Source organism: Bufo gargarizans, chromosome 6 (assembly GCF_014858855.1).
Source record: "Bufo gargarizans isolate SCDJY-AF-19 chromosome 6, ASM1485885v1, whole genome shotgun sequence".
Lineage (NCBI taxonomy): Eukaryota > Metazoa > Chordata > Amphibia > Anura > Bufonidae > Bufo > Bufo gargarizans.
Window position 1 is genome coordinate 384,255,086 of NC_058085.1, and position 21,737 is coordinate 384,276,822.

The window sequence follows — 21,737 nt, forward strand, 5'->3', positions numbered from 1 at the left end:
ATTCTACACCCATAGAGGTACATTCTACACCCATAGCGGTACATTCTACACCCATAGAGTTACATTCTACACCCATAGCGTTACATTCTACACTCATAGAGTTACATTCTACACCCATAGAGTTACATTCTACACCCATAGAGTTACATTCTACACCCATAGTGGTACATTCTACACCCATAGCGTTACATTCTACACCCATAGCGTTACATTCTACACCCATAGAGGTACATTCTACACCCATAGCGTTACATTCTACACCCATAGAGGTACATTCTACACCCATAGCGTTACATTCTACACCCATAGCGTTACATTCTACATCCATAGCGTTACATTCTACACCCATAGCGTTACATTCTACACCCATAGCGTTACATTCTACACCCATAGCGTTACATTCTACACTCATAGAGTTACATTCTACACGCATAGGGTTATATTCTACACGCATAGTGTTACATTCTACACCCATAGAGGTACATTCTACACCCATAGCGTTACATTCTACACTCATAGAGTTACATTCTACACCCATAGAGGTACATTCTACACCCATAGAGGTACATTCTACACCCATAGAGTTACATTCTACACCCATAGCGTTACATTTTACAGTCAGTGTTACATTGTACACCCATAGTCAGCCATTGTTTCTGTAGCCTGCATTATCTAGTTACCCAGAACCATAGACAATGCACAATGATATGAAAAACCACATTCCCCCACCAAGCCATTAATCAGTGTTGTACTAAAACAGTCATTTTGTACCAGCCCTGGGCAGGAAAAATATCCACCTAGCAACACTCCCTGACTCCTTGGCCTCCATCCATGCAGTACAGAACATTATATTGCAGTGCTTTACGTGAGCATAAGCAATATATACGAAGTGAACGCAGGGTCATAAAGTTGATTTATTACGATAGGGGGGAAAAAAATGAAAAGCCATCTAAAATGTAAAAATCAGTCCAGGGGTTGTCCATTTCTTATAACCCCTTTTTTCATAGGCGCAGTTTGTGCTGCTGCTGGAACCCTTGGCGATCAGCTGTGATCTGTGGTGGAATCCAACAGCAACTTATCCTACAGCACCACTACAAATCTGTGCAGTGCTCCACGGTGCCGGGTCCTCCAGAGACAGAGACACTTTTCGTAGCTTCTATTTACTCTGGAGAGGTTCCATACCGGAGCCCCACCGTGGGTGCCAAAGTACAGATTTAAAGGGAATGTGTCATCAGCTAATGGCATAATGTTTAAGGTTTTATGTTAAACATATATTTTTTTTATAGTTTTTGGTGACATTATTTTAATTTTTCCATGTCATATATAAAAATAAAAAAATCCACAATCATGCAGTTTCCGCGCGGCCCACTAGACCTAAAATGTGTTATTAGCATTTATTATGTAAAGAAAGTTAATACAAGGCACTTACTAATGTATTGTGATTGTCCATATTGCCTCCTTTCCTGACTGGATTCATTTTTCCATCACATTATACATTGCTCGTATCCAGAGGTTACGACCACCCTGCAATCCATCAGTGGTGGCCGTGCTTGCACACTATAGAAAAAAGCACTAGCATATGCGCTCTCAAGGCTGACACTTTTTGCTATAGTGTGCAAACACGACCACCACTCATGGATTATAGGGTGGTCGTAACCATGGAAATTAGCAGTGTATAATGTGATAGAAAAATGAATCCAGCCAGCAAAGGAGGCAATATGGAGAATCACAATACATTAGTAAGTGGCTTGTATTAACGTTCTCTACATGATAAATGCCATTTGCTGATGTGAGACAAACCCTTTAAGATGTCCTGTTTTTGAGAGCAGCTACATGGCCAGGAGCTGACCTCATTCACTACTATGGGAGATTTGTAGACATGCTCTGTGACCTGTGCAGAGGTCAGGAGGGAGTAGATAAACTGTGATATCACCTATTGTGAAAGATGGATCATGTAATATCTATACAGAGGTGATATCTGTCACTGTAATCCCCCTCTTCCGATGATAATGTGATGGCTACTGAAAAGTGATCTCCAGGATTATGTACATTTTTTTTAAGTTTAAATAGTAACATGTAAAATTTAAAAAACTCATGAACAATTATAAAAAAAAAATATATGTTTAAAAGGGTTTTCCAAGAGTTTTTTTTACTGATGACCTATCTTCTCTGGATAGGTCATCAGTATCTGAGCAGTGGGGGTCCCACACCCGGGACCTTTGCTGATCAGCTGTTTCAGAAGGCACTGTCGCTTGCCGCGGCCTTCACGCACCTTTCACTAGGCCACGTGTCGTCACGTTCATTGGTCACATGACCTAGGAGCAGCTAAGCCCCATAGAAGTGAATGGGGCTGAGCTGCAATACCCGGCACAGCCGCTATTAAATGGACGGCACTGTGCTTGGTGAGCAGAGAGAAGGCAGCGGAGCTACTGCAAGAGCCGTTGCCTTCTCAAAAGGCTGATCGGCAGAGGTCCCAGGTATCAGGCCACCACCGGACTGTATGATGGAAGAGCTGCCAGGCTGGTTGGCGGTAGGAGGGTCCTCCACTCAGTCCCAATAATGGCCAAACGTAATGTAGAAAAAGTGGAAAAGGGCAACTGTTTCTGGCTCTGCTCCAAATATCTCCAAAACCACATTTTTTACCTCAGTTGAAACGCGTTGTAATAAAGACTTTTTATATATACCATTTTTGGAGAAGCGCCAGGAAGAATTGCCTTTTTGTAACGTTTGTACATACAGCTGTAAATGAGTCATATGACGTTTGTGGACCATCTACGTAAGGTCAGTGATGTGCAGCAATGAATGTCACATGTAGGATTGCAAAATCCTTCATCTTTTCTCATCTTCATAAGAGAAAGTCTTGAAGATAAGGCAAGATTTTATTTTATTTTTTCCGAGAACCTATATCACCATCTAGTGGCATATCACAAACATGCTGACAAAGGTAGGCTGGAACTCAAAAATACTTGAAGATAAGACCGGCACTCACTCAAATGCAGTTTCTTTCCTTTATTGGTCACATAAATAAAGACACTTGTGACATGTTTCAGCTCAGGGAATGAGCCGTTCTCAAACAGACCAGGTCTATTGGAGAACGACTCATTCCCTGAGCCGAAACGCGTCACAAGTGTTTTTATTTATGTGTGCAATAACAGAAAGAAACTGCATTTGAGTTAGTGCCGGTCTTATCTTCAAGTATGTGCATGGGAGGCTGACCGTTGACACGCACACCAAGCTACTGAGAGGACGAGTTTTTTACTCGACTCAAAAATACTGTCATTTACCCCTTCAGGACCCTGTCATTTTTCACCTTAAGGACCAGGCCATTTTTAGTAAATCTGACCAGTGTCACTTTATGTGGTAATAACTTTAAAACGCTTTTACTTATCCAGGCCATTCTGAGATTGCTTTCTCGTCACATATTGTACTTCTTAACATGGTAAATTTAAGTCAAAATATTTCATTTTTATTTATAAAAAAATACCAAATTTACCAAAAATTTTGAAACATTTGCAATTTTTGGAAATTTCAATTTCCCTGCTTTTAAAACAATAATGATACCTTCTGTGAGTAATATGGATTAATATTTACTGTCAGCCATGTCCTCACACACACCATTTGCTGACAGATAGCAGAGGTAGTGAACTCCACGGGAGGGCCCTGCTTCAAAGCCCCAGCCATCTGATTGTCAGCTAGCAAGTAAGAAAGCCCCAGGGGTCCAGGCTTCAAGGAGGCCCCAGGTGGAGAATGTCACACCTCAATCAGCCAGTTTGGAGGCACGCTAAATCCTTCAGGAAATCCCCCCCCCCAGCAGGAGGTATCAGCCCTTGCCAGGATCAATGCTACCTCCCATACATGTTGGCACCTACATTTCATAAGGAATTATAAATCGCCCGGCCATCGCAGGTGCAAACCGAATACATATTTGTGCCACGTGGCCACGATGTACGTGCCCATGGTCTTTGTTTGATGGGGCGATGCCAGGGAGAGAAGATGTCCATATCTCCCCACAGAAACCAAAAAAACTGTACCATGTTTGGACTCTAGTTGTAGCCGGAACTCAGGTTGATCAATTGGGCCTGGAACCATCTTCCTGCGACATTCTGGTCTGGGGCTATGAGCCCTAAGGGGTTTTATGGGTCTTTTTCTCCCAGCACCCGAGAAGAAGGGGTGGACCCTTCCCATAGGCGAGGAGGGGAGCGGCCAGCTACAGGTCATAAGCCCATGCAAGCCAGCGGGCGGGGTCTTTCTCTAAAAAAGGGTCACATTGTGTAATGTGTTTAGGGGGACCCAGGAACTAGCTGAGATCACGGCCCTTCATGTGACTCCAGCAAAGAACATCTCACAACCAAAAGGAACTTTCATCTTACCCGGTAACTGACTTTTACTCTGCTTAACCCTGTTGTACCCATATAACCTTTATCTGTAACCTCAGACCACTGTATATATACTTTGTGTATATTGTGTTATATCTAGTGTGCCCTTACGGCGATTAAATATATAATTTAATCTTGTGCTGACTTGTATCTCGATCACGAATCCCCATATCCGTGTTTTGGCCTAGTTGTAAGCTACCGCGGGTTGGTTTCTCACCCTATATAATCCCGTTAGCGGACCGGGCTTATATCAAACATGGCAGATTATCCAAGCTGAGACAGCGCTGTTTTCACTGCGTCAGTGAAAAGGCTCTCTCAGCTTGTTGCCTCTCTGTGCCAGCGTGGATAGGAGGTGTCTGTGTAAACTGTACCAAGCTGACCTGTACCGTCGTGAGCTCGTCACACCTTCTAAAATAGTTATTACTTTACATTCCCCATAGGTCTACTTCATGTTTGGATCATTTTGTAAATTACATGTTCTTTTTTTGGGACGTTAGAAGGCTTAGAAGTTTAGAAGCAAATCTTGAAATTTTTTAGAAAATTTCCAAAACCCACTTTTTAAGGACAAGTTCAGGTCTGAAGTCACTTCGTGAGGCTTACATAATAGAAACCACCAAAAAATGGCCCCATTTTAGAAACTACACCCCTCAAGGTATTCAAAACTGATTTTACAAACTCTTTTAACCCTTTAGGTGTTCCACAAAGATTAAAGGAAAATGTAGATAACTTTTCAGAATTTCACTTTTTTGGCAGATTTTCCATTTTAATCAATTTTTTTTCAGTAACAAAGCAAGGGTTAACAGCAAAACAAAACTCTATATTTATTACCCTGATTCTATAGTTTACAGAAACACCCCATGTGTGGTCGGAAACTGCTGTACGGGCACACGGCAGGGCGCAGAAGGCAAGGAACGCCATATGGTTTTTGGAAGACAGATTTCACTGGCATAATTGTCGCCATGTCACATTTTAAGACCCCCTGATGCACTCCAAAAGAAGACCCCATTTTGGAAACTACGGGATAAGGAGGCAGTTTTATTGGCACTATTTTAGGGTACATATGATTTTTGGTTGCTCTATATTACACTTTTAGTGAGGCAAGGTAACAAAAAATTGCTGTTTTGGCACAGTTTTTTATTTTTTGCAAAAAATAATTTTTTGGTGTCTCCATATTCTGAAAGACATAGTTTATTTTAGTTTTTGGGCGATTGTCTTACGTATGGGATCATGTTCACCTGAGGGGTTAGGTCATGTGATATTTTTATAGAGCCGGTCGATATGGTTGCGGTGATACCTAATATGTCTACTTTTCTTTTTTTCACTATTTTTTACATTTTTTTAAACTTTTATTTGGGGAAAGGAGGCATTTTTTTTTTCTTGAAATATTTTTTGGGGGGGAAAACGTTATTTTTTTAGCTTCTTTTATCACCCTGGGACTTCAACTTTTGGGGTCTGATCCCCTTTACAATGCATTACAATACCTCTGTATTGTAAAACATTGTCTGTAAGTGTATTACTGAATGTAATACACTTCAGCCTGCTTGCCTGTGACTCTGTGAGATCCAGGTGGCTGGATCTCACAGGCTTACATGGAAGGCAGCCACGATGCCTAAGGAAGACATCAGGCAGCCTTCCCTACCATCGGGTCCCCGTCGCAGCAGCGAGGGGACCCGATGGCCACATTGCACCCGACAGGATCTTGCACGTGCCGCTGTCAGCGCTGACCACGGCCATGCAAGGGTTAATGCGCCGGCATCTGTGTTTTCACCGATGGCGGCGCATACAGCAAGGATCTGGCTATCTGTGACTGCCGGACCCTTGCCACTGATCGGGTAGGTGCAGAAGCTGCATGTACGGCGCTGGTCCTTAAGTCACGTCCACCAGCGCCGTACATGTACAGCCTGGGTCTTTATGGGGTTAAAGGGGTTATCCGATAAATTATATTAATGACCTATCCTCAGCATAGGTCATCAAATCGGCCGGGAGCTCAGCGAGTGCCGTGGCTTTTTCATTGGACATGTGATGTCACCGTACATTGGTCACATGGTCTCATTGCAGCTCAGTCCCATTGAAGTGAATAAGGTTGATCTGCAATACCAAGAACAGCCACTAAGATAGGATAGATTATCATCATCATTTCCTGGATAACCCCATTTAAAGGAAAGCAATCTATTGCTTCATTCCTGGGGAAAAAAGTTTATGCAAATGAGCAATTAAAGACTATGGACACCTTTGGGGGCATTTTTTATGATTATATTTTACTCATTTTTGGCAAAAAAAAATATTTTTTCGATTGGACTTTATTAAAAAAATGTTCTGCTGTTTCTGAGATACAAGTGTTAAAAATCAGTCTGTTTTCAAGCTGTCACTTTCTGTTTTCTTTGAATCCCATCAGCTGACAGCTTATGTGAAGCCTTATCTCTGATCTCCTGACCTCATGAACACGTATTTAAGCCATATTGTTATCAGTGTGATAAAAATTTGAGCTATAATGAGCATACAGTCAGGTCCATAAATATTGCGACATCAACACAATTCTGAGATTTTTGGCTCTATGCACCACCACAATGGATTTGAAATTAAACAAACAAGATGTGCTTTAACTGCAGACTGTCAGCTTTAATTTTAGGGTATTTACATCCAAATCAGGTGAACAGTGTAGGAATTACAACAGTTTGCATATGTGCCTCCCACTTGTTAAGGGACCCAAAGTAATGGGACAAAAAGTAAAAGGTCCAGAGTTTTTTTCCAGTCTGCTATTTGCATTTGGAATTTGTTGCTATCAACTCTCAAGATGAGATCCAAAGAGCTGTCACTATCAGTGAAGCCATCATTAGGCTGAAAAAAACACAACAAGCCCATCAAAGAGATAGAAAAAACAACAGTTTGGAACTTTCTTAAAAAGAAGGAAGGCACCGGTGAGCTCAGCAGCACCAAAAGACCTGGAAGACCACATAAAACAACTGTGGTGGATGACCGAAGAATTCTTTCTGGTGAAGAAAACATCCTTCACAACAGTTGGACAGATCAAGAACACTCTCCAGGAGGTAGGTGTATGTGTGTCAAAGTCAACAATCAAGAGAAGACTTCACCAGAGTGAATACAGAGGGTTCACCACAAGATGTAAACCATTGGTGAGCCTCAAAAACAGGAAGGCCAGATTAGAGTTTGCCAAACAACATCTAAAAAGCCTTCACAGTTCTGGAACAACATCCTATGGACAGATGAGAACAAGATCAACTTGTACCAGAGTGATGGGAAGAGAAGAGTATGGAGAAGGAAAGGAACTGCTCATGGTCTTAAGCATACCACCTCATCAGTGAAGCATGGTGGTGGTAGTGTCACGGCGTGGGCATGTATGGCTGCCAATGGAACTGGTTCGATTGTATTTATTGATGATGTGACTGCTGACAAAAGCAGCAGGATGAATTCTGAAGTGTTTCGGGCAATATTATCTGCTCATATTCAGCCACATGCTTCAGAACTCATTGGACGGCACGTCACAGTGCAGATGGACAATGACCCAAAGCATACTGCAAAAGCAACCAAAGAGTTTTCTAAGGGAAAGAAGTGAAATGTTCTGCAATGGCCGAGTCAATCACCGGACCTGAATCCGACTGAGCTGCATTTCACTTGCTGAGGATAAAACTGAAGGGAAAATGCCCCAAGAACAAGCAGAAACTGAAGACAGTTGCAGTAGAGTCCTGGCAGAGCATCACCAGGGATGGAACCCAGCGTCTGGTGATGTCTACGCGTTCCAGACTTCAGGCTGTAATTGACTTCAAAGGATTTGCAACCAAGTATTAAAAAGTGAAGGTTTGATTTATGATTATTATTCTGTCCCATTACTTTTGGTTCCTTAACAAGTGGGAGGCACATATGCAAACTGCTGTAATTCCTGCACCGTTCACCTGATTTGGATATAAATACCCTCAAATAAAGCTGACAGTCTGCAGGTAAAGCACATCTTGTTCATTTTATTTCAAATTCATTGTGGTGGTGTATAGAGCCAGAAATGTAGGAATTGTGTCGATGTCCCAATATTTATGGACCTGACTGTATATGAGGTCAGGAGATCGGAGATAAGAGCTCTACATGAACTGCTGATGGAATTAAATGAAAAAAGAAAGTGACAGCTTGCAAACAGACAGATTTTTTTACCCTTGTAGCCCAGAAACATCCACATTTTTAATAGAAACCAATTGAAAAAAATTTTTTTAGCCCAAAATGAGTAAAATGGAGTCCATAGCCTTTAAAGGGGTTTTCTGAGACTGAAATACTGATGACCTTATCTCCGGATAGGTCATTAGTATCTGATTGGTGGGGGTCCGACACCCAGGACCCCTGACAATCAGCTGTTTGAGAAAGAACTGGTGCTCGTAGAAGTGCAGCATCCTTCTTGCAGCTTTCCCTAGACACGTTCATCGGTCCTGTGGCCTAGTAGCAGCTCAGCTCCATAGAAGTGAATGGGGCTGGGCTGCAATACCAAGCACAGCCACTATACAATGTACGGCGCTGTGCTTGGTGAGCATGAAGAAGGCTGCAGCTTTTACAGGAGTGACGCTGCCTTCTCAAACAGCTGATCGGTGGGGTCCCGGGTGTCGGATACCCATCGATTAGATACTGATGACCTTTCCAGAGGATAGGTCATCAGTATTTAAGTTTCAGAGAAGACTTTTAAGTGCCCCGAGGGCATCCCCAAGACACTTTGTGCACCCTTACTCCTTCTGCTTCTTCTGTCAGCCCCTCCCTCTCCTTCTTGCTTGACAAGGCCAGGAAGATGGCTATGCAGAAATCTGCACCCCTGCTGATCAGTTGTTTGGTCGCTGTGGCGAAAGCCACTTCGCCACGGTGTTTTGGAGGGGGCTGTTTGCCCGCCTCCTGCCCCTGGATTATGGCCCTTTAAGAACCATCAGGGGACATACTGTGGAGTTACTGGGTGGCCACCATTTCATGTATCAGAAGCACATGGTGAGAACAATGGATGGCGGCCATTTTTAACTCACAGACACTGTTTGGACTTTTCTACACGGTGCCATCTCGCCGGTATTTGGTGCACAAAGACATCGGGCAGTAGTTTTAAGCTATACAACAGGGGACACATTATACAGTAATTATTTTTGATATAGCCTGTATATGTTCTGCAGATTCTGCATTAAACTGTATCTTCCATACTACCGAATGGATCTGGGTGAATTTTGGATATGTGGTTCACCCAGATCCCCCGGTTCCGAGGATATACTTGTTATGGGGTTATTGCATGTTTTGGGGTTCCTGTGACATGTTTTATAAAACTGTATTTCTCTGCCTGTGATAATTATATTACCCATTGTTTTCAGTAATCATATCACAGGCAGAGGGGAGGATTTTGTGTGGGAGTGTCTGTGTAAATTGTACGGATTGATTGGTTGTATTTCAAAACCCTGTGGGCAGTACTATGTTTGTGGATTGTGAATAAAAGAGGCTGTACGTGCAAGTACAGTCAGTTCTGCTTGACCTCAAAACAAAGTGTCGTCTCGTTATTGGGGGAATTGGATTGTATGCTGATTGCCAGGAGTGTAAGCTGATTGTATGCTTTTCCTGTTCAGCGGTTTCCAGTGTTCGTGTGTTTCCTGTTCGGGAGTTGAAGGATTCATGTAGTTTGCAGTTCGGGAAATTGGTGCTTGCAGTAACTGCCTGTCAATCGGAAAGGAGGATATCGTCTGAACGGAGTTGTGTGCTGAACGGTCCGTTACAGTCGCTTCCATGTCTGAACTATATAGCTCTGTCCATTGTGCAGTGAGTGACGCTGGTTATTTCAATGGGAGCAACACTGCAGTAACCAGCTGCGTCCACTACACAACAGATGGCGCTGTGTAGTTCTGGTGATACCCCAAAACAGCTGATCATCCGGGGTGCTGGGTGTGGGACCCCAGTTGATCAGATAATGATGGCCTATTCTGAGGATAGACCATCAATAGTAACATCCTGGACAAACCCTTTATGACTCATGTTTATTCTCCATGAGAAGGTCACCTTGTATTGCAATTGGCTGGTCATCTCAAATTGATTTCAATGTATATATTCCATTCACATAATATTACAATACTAAAAAAATAGTTTTTTGGGCAGTTTTATATATGAATTCTTCTGACCAATGAATGTCTTGAGTGTTTTCTTATTACTGCTGAGCACAGGGGTGGCGGTACGATGCATAACCATTGTCAGCTGTAGATAAAACCAGACATGTTATCCCAATATTACTCCAAGGTCTATACTCATTTCAAAGTACTGTAATAACATCCCATGTGCTGCAGAGCGGTGTATCTGTTGGAAACATCTTACTGGACCTCCATACATATTCTCATTCTCAGTGATTGTCTGTCATTTATCATCATGTCATTGTAAGGTCCACTCATGATTCATTGGTTAATACATCTTTATAGTGGTTGGCGCCCCATTTTGCAATGCAGAGCTCCAAATGCATGGAGTTAAATGACAGAATTCTGGCTTTCTGCAACCACCACTAGAGGGAGCTCTGAAGCTTATTGCATACTAGGTTGTTATTGACTTCAATATTAGCTCCCCCTAGTGGTGGCTGCAGGCAGACAAATTTGTATCATTTTGCTACACCTGTCTGTTCAGGGGATTCCGATCAGTGTATAATATGATTTTATGTAGTCTGGACAAATAAAAAAAATTGCGTTCAAAGCCATCATTGCTGAAATAGCTCCCTGCACAAGTCAGCACTTTCTGATTGTACGATTGCGGAGCACTGAGATTCTCCACAGGAGTCCTCTAAGTTTAGTCATAGGCTTTAGGAAGCCATTTATGTAGAAGAAACTTGACCGGCTTCATGGTAAGTTTCAATGAATTTTATATTTTCTGTAGCTCCCACCCCTGCTTTATTAGACTTGGGCTTATGTTCACATGATGGATGCAGCAAAATCACGGGTTACCATGACCATCATATAACCTTAAATGGTTATTCAATCCTCAGGATCAATATTAAAAACGCTGATCTGATACTGATGACCTACATTGAAATCTTGGACAACTCATTTAACATTGCCCCATGAAATGTTTCGGGACCTTGTTGAAATTCATTTTCAAAAAACCCATAGGGGTTTTCAGTATTTTTATATTGATGGCCTATCCTCAGTAGGCCATTGAATATTTGATTGCAGGGTGCAGCACCCGACACCGCTGCCGGTCAGCGGTACAGGATTAGCTCCAGCGTCTGAACTGCGCGGCTTTGGCAGACGCGGCTGGTAACTGCAGAGCTGCTTCTATAGAAGTGAATAATGCATTGCATGCAAAATAGAGAGAGCTGAGTAGTTTCTGCACAGGAGCTAATCCTGAACCGCTGATCGGTGGGTCTGCCGGGAGTTGGACCCCCGACCGATCTGATATTAGTAGTCTACTCTGAGGACAGACCACCAATATCAAAATCCTGGATAATCCCTTTAAGCCAGTTCTTAGCAATGCACCACTTGTTACCAAGGAGGTTTTCATTGAGAAAGAACTTAAAAAAGAGTTTTACGACATCAGTATCTGATTGGTGGGGGTCCGACACTGGAGACCCCTTCTGATCACATGTTCGAAAAGGCACTGGTGCTCCTGCTCAACAAGCACAGCGCAGTATATTGTATAGCTCTTGTGCATGGTACGGTGCTTAGCCCTATTCACTTCTATGGGGCTGAGCTGCTCCTAGGCCAGGTGACAGATAAACGTGACATCACTCAGCCTAGGGACAGCTGAGAGGATGCGGTGCTACTGATGACCTAGGGATTGATCATCAGTATTTAAGTCTCGGGAAAACTCCTTCAATGATAAATCACTATTAGTGTTGAGCGAACTTGTGTTTTAAGTTCGGCGTCTAAAGTCCGGGTTCGGGTTATCGAAGAATCGCGTTATGGATTCGAAATTCTGTTATGGTCCGTGGTAGCGGAATCCATAACGCGATTCTTCGATAACCCGAACTTTAGATGCCAAACTTAAAACACAAGTTCGCTCAACACTAATCACTATATTTAGGAATTGAGTTGTGCACTAATTTCCCATGAGTCCTATGTCCTCCTAGATCCCTACAAATGTTGGAATTTTCTAATTTTGGTATGGCTAATTATCTGAATACTTCTAGAACCTATTGGTGCCAAAATGAAGGAGCCATAGTGTGTATGCATCTCTTATATAAGGAGTTTTGAAAAAGCTTGAAATTTGATGAAAGCCAAAGAACCTCAAGTTGCTTCCTCCCTCTGTAGACATCATATCTACTAATATTGAGATAGTCTTGACAGCTCTAGAATTACCTGTTTCGTAGTAATCATACACATAGATGGAGCCAGTCTTCACATTTAGCACTCTATTGCCCATCATAACGTTGAATGATAGGTAAGTTGTGTCACAGGTAACCTAGAGGAAATACAAAGCAAGGTAAAACCACAAACTCATCTCCAAAGATAACAATGACTTGGACAGCATGGTGGCTGAATGGTTAGCACTATTGTCTTCCAGTGGGTCTTGGCTTTGAACCTAGCCAAGGACACTATCTGCATGCAGTTTATATGTTCTCAACGTATTGGTGGATTTGTCCCAGTTCTTTGGTTTCCTCCTAAAATCCAAATGCATTCTGATTGTTGGTTGATTGGCTTTTGATGGAATTGGCCCTAGGGTCTGTACAAGATAAGGAAATTCGATTCTGAGCCCCATTATAGACAGGGACTGATGCAAACTGACACAACCTCTGTACAGCGCTGTGGAATATGTTTGTACTGTGTGCGTAAAGGGAATGGGAAAGAGATAAGTGTTTACTCACAGATTTCAGGTACAGGTTCACATGATTGTTCTTGGTCTCACTGTTGGAAATCACTTTTTTTTCCACCAACTGTGACAAAAAAAAAAGAACATAACTAAAAATGTTCCTGGTGTTTCGTAACAATCCTTGCTCCAGAATCCAGGTAAAGCGGTAGGCAAGGGCATAGCTTAGCAAGCAAACAAGCTGCCCATTTCTGGGGCAGAGAGGCAGAAGGAGCCAAGCCTCCTCCTGCTTTTTGGCTCCAGAACAGATTAACTTGTCAGTCTATTCCCTTTTCAACTTGTTTGCCTGGCTTCTGGAGCAGAGATTGTTCCATATTTTAAGGACAACAACCAGCAGAATGACTTGAATCATGGACTACTGCACAAATTAAATATAATAAACCTTAATCAGATACGTTACTGTATGGAAGTGCAAGGACTGCACTTGCACAAGGCCCTCTGCCTAAGGAGGAGTTCACACATGATTGATTTGTGCGGGTAAATCCCAAGTGAACAAGGCAAGTAGTGGAGATTTGACATTATTAGGGCTTGCATATACAGGCTTGAAGACTGCAATTTAACTACTCCTAAGTCCCTTATGACAACACTTCTGGCTCTACTACTTACCATACACATAAATGTCCACATTCTTCTCAACTTAGGTGGACAGCTATGGGTATAGAGGTATATAGAATGCAGACAGAGAATGTCACGAAGACACTAAAGAACGGAATCTGCAATCTTCAGGTCTGTAACTTAAATCATGTCAATATTGATGTATTCTTCAAATATTTGCTTTTCATAACTAAAGATAGAAATTTAACAAATGTAGGAATAGTTGGCACTCATAGTCAGTGACATATGTAAAATACCTCTTGAAGAGACCAGTAGTCTGCTTGGTATCCCGAGAGCAATGCAATATCTATGATCGCCATATTGGATTGAGGTCGATTTCCTCTATAGCTAAAAGATAAAAGAAATACAAGAGATGAAGATAGAACAGTCCAAAATCGAGATATTCTGATGGGGTTAGTAGTACCTGACACTGATGCCAATAGTAAAGGTGTAGGCCACTCCGTTCACACAGCTCATAGAAGACGTGTTTACCGAGAGATGGAAAGCGGAGTTCTCCTGGGGAACAGGGACGTTGTACTGAAGAGTGGTCTGCAGAGAGCAAATGGAAACATGAGGAACTTCTATGTGTCCTCTTTGGGAAAAGGAGGGTAACACAGGGGGTTATCTGATAAGGACCCCTCAATGATACCAAGCAGACAGCCATTGCATATATTATAGATGTTCATTGATTTCAAGGAGTGGCACGTCCATGCACTGACCCTTCACTTCCACCAGGGCAAAACACTTGTTTATGTGAGGTCCCAGCATCGGCGTCACATAACTTCCACAGACTAACTAGTTGTTGAGGGACACACTCAAAGTAAAAAAAAAAAAAAGGGTTGAGAAAAAGGCAACCCCTTTATAGCTTGTATTATAATTAAGAGTTGCAATCACAATTCAGCCGCTTGTATTGCAAAGATTCAACAAGTTTATCAACAAACCCATCTTTAACAGTTTAGCTGAATGAGTGTAATGTAGAGGCCAGTACTCTCCTGCGTCTGACAACTGCACCTGCATCTGACAACTGCACTGTGCTAAGTGTAAAAATGGCACTTCCAAAAATGCAAATCATCAGAGCAAGCAGGGGCACTGGAAGATTTCAGCTGTAAACATGTAGAATAGTGAATGAAGCTCTGGACTAATGCATGACATAAAGTAACTCAGGATCAGTACAGAATAAGTAATGTCATGTATGTACACAGGGACCCAACCAGCAGAATAATGAGTGCAGCTCTGCAGTATAATGCAGAATTTAACTCAGGATCAGTACAGGAGAAACAATGTACAGTACAGACCAAAAGTTTGGACACACCTTCTCATTCAAAGAGTTTTCTTTATTTTCATGACTATGAAAATTGTAGATTCACACTGAAGGCATCAAAACTATGAATTAACACATGTGGAATTATATACATAACAAAAAAGTGTGAAACAACTGAAAATATGTCATATTCTAGGTTCTTCAAAGTAGACACCTTTTGCTTTGATTACTGCTTTGCACACTCTTGGCATTCTCTTGATGAGCTTCAAGAGGTAGTCACCTGAAATGGTCTTCCAACAGTCTTGAAGGAGTTCCCAGAGATGCTTAGCACTTGTTGGCCCTTTTGCCTTAACTTTGCGGTCCAGCTCACCCCAAACCATCTTGATTGGGTTCAGGTCTGGTGACTGTGGAAGCCAAGTCATCTGGCGCAGCACCCCATCACTCTCCTTCATGGTCAGCCTGGAGGTGTGTTTGGGGTCATTGTCCTGTTGAAAAATAAATGATGGTCCAACTAAACGCAAACCGGATGGAATAGCATGCCGCTGCAAGATGCTGTGGTAGCCATGCTGGTTCAGTATGCCTTCAATTTTGAATAAATCCCCAACAGTGTCACCAGCAAAGCACCCCCACACCATCACACCTCCTCCTCCATGCTTCACGGTGGGAACCAGGCATGTCCATCCGTTCACCTTTTCTGCGTCGCACAAAGACATGGTGTTTGGAACCAAAGATCTCAAAATTGGACTCATCAGACCAAAGCACAGATTTCCACTGGTCTAATGTCCATTCCTTGTGTTCTTTGACCCAAACAAGTCTCTTCTGCTTGTTGCCTGTCCTTAGCAGTGGTTTCCTAGCAGATATTCTACCATGAAGGCCTGATTCACACAGTCTCCTCTTAACAGTTGTTCTAGAGATGTGTCTGCTGCTAGAACTCTGTGTGGCATTGGCCTGGTCTCTAATCTGAGCTGCTGTTAACCTGCGATTTCTGAGGCTGGTGACTGGTGACTTTTATTGCCATAATACAAATTCGAACAGTCTATTCAGTAGGACTATCAGCTGTGTATCCACCTGACTTCTCCACAACGCAACTGATTGTCCCAACCGCATTTATAAGGCAAGAAATCCCACTTATCAAACCTGACGGGGAACACCTGTGAAGTGAAAACCATTTCAGGTGACTACCTCTTGAAGCTCATCAAGAGAATGCCAAGAGTGTGCAAAGCAGTAATCAAAGCAAAAGGTGGCTACTTTGAAGAACCTACAATATGACATATTTTCAGTTGTTTCACACTTTTTTGTTATGTATATAATTCCACATGTGTTAATTCATAGTTTTGATGCCTTCAGCGTGAATCTACAATTTTCATAGTCATGAAAATAAAGAAAACTCTTTGAATGAGAAGATGTGTCCAAACTTTTGGTCTGTACTGTATGTAATCAGTGACTCCATCAGCAGAATAGTGAGTGCAGCTCTGGAGTATAATACAGGATATAACTCACCCTTCCAGAGCCCCAGGAGTCTACAAAAGTCTTCGGCATTGAATGTGGCAAGGGGGATTACCCGCATCAAAATTGGGATAGCAAGCTTAAGATTGCCGCTCAGAGAGCTTGGTCTTTGACCCTCAGGGAAGTGGTGAACATTGTCAAAACCTAACTGATCCCTTTGCTTTTATATCTGGGCAGTGTGTGCATCTTGATAGAACCTTTCTGGACTTGGGTCTACAGTCTGTTCCTCCAGATGTTATGGGGAAAGAGTCTGAACCTTGTCAAGTGGGAGGTTACTTACCATACAAGGAGGCTAGGAGGGTTGGGTATAGTCAACCCTGTGGTGTTCCTGGTGAACACCTTTATTAAGATTAATCTCGCAAGCCTCTGGAAAGAGAAGGGTAGTCTCCTGTTGGGGATGGTTTCGGCATTTCTTCCAGGAATGGGAGACAGGGGGGCAAGTAAAGGATCTCCGCACACCACATGGGCATCTCCCAGCTTATGCTGCCCTGGTTCTGAAGGTATTACGTCGGTGGGGTCTGGGAATGTGGGAAATCAGGACTCAGTCAAGGAAACTCCTTGACCAGAGGGTTCTGATGACCCATTTCCAGAAACCTCTGGCCCACAGGGACTGCCCAAGTCGAGATCTGGTGGTCGGGTTACGGCTTTTAAATTCCATCAGGATCCATTTGAAGTTTTTTTTACTTGACTTGGCGCTGATTCCATGGGAAACTGTGTGTGAAGGACAGTCTGAAGTGTAGAAGCTCTGAGGACAGGGGGTGTCCTTGAGAGGAGTGCGGTGGTGTGCTGGAGAGCATGGACCACTTCATGCTTTATTGTCCCTTTAACACAGAGGTTTACACCAGGGTCGGAACCTCCATCGGCTGGCCTAGGCTGGTCAATCTTTCCTATGCGGAATGAGCCTATGGAGCATTCAGACACCTGGGTGGTAGGGACTGGTGCACTTTTTTTCCTAGTCAGCTCAGTGGTCAGGTACTACACGTGGCATGCCCTATGTTTAGTCGCAACGCAGCGCAAAATCCTCCCTATGGATGAGGTGGTTAGGAACATTATTGGAAACCCGGTCTAGGTGCGATCTCTGTAGTATGAGAGGTTGGGGGTGGGTAGAGCCTCTCTCCTCTAGAGGGGTTTTCCCTTTAGGGTAACCTAGCCTGTTGTCTCCCTATCTGGTGGTGGGCCTATGATGACACTCTAGATTGGGTGGTATGGATGGTCTGCCATGTATTTTAGTTTATATGTCTATATGTATATTTGTATATATTGGTATGTAGTGTGTATATACGTTGTATATTTGAATAGTGATGGATATATTTTATAATTTGAGTTGTTGGGTGTAGTGTTAGGTTGGGTGGTGGGTATATGGGGGAAGGAAGGGTTCTATTGTTCCATGGGACATTGGGGACTTTTGGGGTATATGAGAAAATCCTAGGCTGGTTCATGGACGTCTGTTGGTGTGTGGTATTTTTGTAAGTTTTTAGTAAGTTTTCAGTATTTTGCTGTGTGTAGGTAGGTGCAACCGGATCAGGAAAGTTAGGGTACTTTCACACTTGCGTTTATCTTTTCCGGCATAGAGTTTCGTCACAGTGGCTCTATACCGGAAAAGAACTGATCAGGCATATCCCCATGCATTCTGAATGGAGAGTAATCCGTTCAGGATGCATCAGGATGTCTTCAGTTCAGTCGTTTTGACTGATCAGGCAAAAGATAAAACCGTAGCATGCTACGGTTTTAATCTCCGGCGAAAGAAACTGACGACTTGCCTGAATGCCGGATCCGGCATTTTTTCCCATAGGAATGTATTAGTGCCGGATCCGGTATTCAGAATACCGGAACGCCGGATCCGTCCTTCTGGTCTGCGCATGCGCAGACTGAAAAAAAGGTGAAAAAAATAAATGCCGGATCCGTTTTGCCAGATGACACCGGAAAGACGGATCCGGCATTTCAATGCATTTTTTCGACTGATCAGGATCCTGATCAGTCTTACTAATGCCATCAGTTTGCATACGTTTTGCCTGATCCGGCAGACAGTTCCCGCGACGTTCCCTAAGTAATGTAATGTATGTACCACAGTGACTCCACCAGCAGAATAGTGACTGCAGCTCTGGAGTATAATACAGGATGTAACTCAGGATCAGTACAGGATAAGTAATGTATGTACACAGTGACTGCACCAGCAGAATAGTGAGTGCAGCTCTGAAGTATAATACAGGATGTAACTCAGGATCAGTACAGGATAAGTAATGTAATGTATGTTCACAGTGACTGCACCAGCAGAATAGTGAGTGCAGCTCTGGAGTATAATACAGGATGTACCTCAGGATCAGTACAGGATAAGTAATGTAATGTATGTACACAGTGACTCCACCAGCAGAATAGTGACTGCAGCTCTGGAGTATAATACAGGATGTAACTCAGGATCAGTACAGGATAAGTAATGTATGTACACAGTGACTGCACCAGCAGAATAGTGAGTGCAGCTCTGAAGTATAATACAGGATGTAACTCAGGATCAGTACAGGATAAGTAATGTAATGTATGTTCACAGTGACTGCACCAGCAGAATAGTGAGTGCAGCTCTAGAGTATAATACAGCATGTAACTCAAGATCAGTACAGGATAAGTAATGTAATATATGTACACAGTGACACTACCAGCAGAATAGTGAGTGCAGCTCTGGAGTATAATACAGGATGTAACTCAGGATCAGTACAGGATAAATAATGTATGTACACAGTGACTGCACCAGCAGAATAGTGAGTGCAGCTCTGGAGTATAATACAGGATGTAACTCAGGATCAGTACAGGATAAATAATGTATGTACACAGTGACTGCACCAGCAGAATAGTGAGTGCAGCTCTGGAGTATAATACAGCATGCAAATCAGGATCAGTACAGGATAAGCAATGTAATTTTCACAGTGATTCCACAATGTGTCTAAAACAACACTTCGATGACCCTACTGTGTATGGAGCTCTGGAGCAAACAGATGGTCCCTGCACCACTGCTAATGAATTTAAATGGTCAGAAAAGGCTTTAATTTTCAGGGCAGTATCAGAATTGGACCTCCGCTAATTGTTAAAGAGTTGTCTTCTCCCATGAGTCATGTTTGCTTTTTCATGGACACAAACTGTGGGGGCAGCATTATGGTCTGAGGAGTGTCTTTGTCGCATTCTCTGGATCCATGTGGAAGTCTCTCTCAGCCGATCTGGGTATGAATCCATCCTTGCAGATCATGTACACCCATACATGTTGATTGTCTTCTTTGGGGCAGATGAAATCTTCCAGCAAGACAATGCGTTGTGTCACACATCTAGAATTGTCTGACATTGGATGGAAGAGCATGACCAAGACTTCCAAGTACTACCCTGGCACCCTAATTCCCCAAACGAACCCACCCGAGGGACTAGTGATGAGCGGCAGGGGTCATATTCGAATTCGCGATATTTCACGAATATTTTTTAGAATATTCGTCGAATATTCGAAAATTCGAAAATTTGCGATTTTTTTTTTTACTTGAAAAATCGGCAAGATAATGATTGTGTAATATGCAAATTTTTGTAATTCGAATAATCGGATTCGAATTTTTATTGCAAATTTTTCAACTTACAACTATTAGACAAAACAAACAAGAATATATAGCAATATAGCGAATATTCGAAAAAACTAATGTAGAGCAATTTAGCTAATATAGTGCTATAATCTTCTTTGTCTAATAGTTGTAATTTTTTTCTCATCTGAAGTTCAGATTGGAAAAAAATTACAACTATAAAAAAACTAAATTCCTCTTTATTTGTTTTTTTTTCGAATATTCGCTATATTGCTATAACGTCGTTTTTTCGAATATTCGCAATATTCTAAAACAAGAATATATAGCAATATAGCGAATATAAAAAAAAATATAATATAGAGCAAAATTCGCAAACACTACTACTCCTAAAGTCAAGTATATTGCAGCCTTCTTATTGGCCCACAAGCTAGAAGCAGGGAGGGATCATGTGTACTGATTTAAAAAAAAAAATCAAATAAAAAAAAAAAAAGAATATTCGAAATTTCAAATATATATAACTATATTCGAAATATTCGCGAATTTTCGAAGTACCTATATTCGCGATAAAAATTCGAAATTCGAATATTCGTGATCAACACTACGAGGGACCACCTTCATGGTCATGTTCTCTCTATAGTTCCCCCCCAAAACCCCCTCCAGCAGCTGTTGCATGCTCTGCAGTCAGCATGGCTCCAGATACCTGTGACAACTTACCAGGACCTTACTCCGGGCCCGTCTAGCTGCTGTCCGTGCTTTCGGTTGATGCTATTTACACCACGATTAGTCTCGTAAGCACAGTCTGTGCTCCCTGCAGAACATATTTATTATTTTTATCCATATTCTGGGGGTGGGGAATGAATTATTTATTTATTTATCTGAATGCAATTTATTTTAAGTTCATTACTTTTCTGGTATGTTTTTGGCATGAAGTCCATGTAAATTTGGGGAGAACACACAGAATGTGTGTCTATATATATATATATATATATATATATATATAATAAAAAAGTCCAGCGGGAGCACCAACCAAACAACGGGTGCAATGTCCACAGGGGCCGCGACAACACTCCAAAAATGTAACTTGAAGAAAATGGACTGCACTCCAATTAACAGTGAAAAATAGTGAACTTTTATTCACCCATATTGTGGCAACTTGTGTGACGTTTCGGCTCACAAGAGCCTTCTTCCGACGTTTTCGGCTCATAAGAGCTGGAAGAAGGCTCTTGTGAGCCGAAACGTCGCAGTCCATTTTCTTCAAGTTATATATATATATATATGCAGATGTTACCGGGGGAATGGTTTCCTCTCATTACCTGTATAAGACAGCAGCCTATCCCTGTGATGCTGATGCTGTAATCACCAGGAACAATGAGCGATTGTCTCTGGACCAGGAGTCTGTTGTCCTTATTCAGCTTTATCTCCGAGCTTTGCTGATTTTGTCCATTCAGTCGTATAATGTGCTCAGCATTGGGGTTAAAAATCAATTTGGCAAATGCAGAAAGAGCTTTAAGAGCAACCACAGTGTCCTGGAAGACAAAGGATATGAGAGGATGAATGGATAGATAGATAGAAGAGAGATGAGAGATTTACCGTATTTTTCGCCCCATAAGACGCAAAGTGGGGGAAAGATGTCACTGCGTCTTATGGGGCGCA

General features: G+C 42.3%; 1 protein-coding gene across 1 annotated transcript in view; it reads right to left on the reverse strand.

Moving 5' to 3' along the window:
• Positions 1–10,536: 10,536 nt before the first annotated feature.
• The window catches only part of LOC122942264 (ovostatin-like), a 117,297-nt gene continuing 106,096 nt past the window's right edge, over positions 10,537–21,737 (reverse strand). The window contains exons 29-34 of the mRNA XM_044299768.1: positions 21,398–21,610; positions 14,194–14,318; positions 14,027–14,117; positions 13,174–13,242; positions 12,668–12,770; positions 10,537–10,583 (exon numbers count right to left, since the gene is read on the reverse strand). Coding sequence (XP_044155703.1) covers positions 10,537–10,583; positions 12,668–12,770; positions 13,174–13,242; positions 14,027–14,117; positions 14,194–14,318; positions 21,398–21,610 — 648 coding nt within the window. The remainder of the gene's footprint in view (positions 10,584–12,667; positions 12,771–13,173; positions 13,243–14,026; positions 14,118–14,193; positions 14,319–21,397; positions 21,611–21,737) is intronic.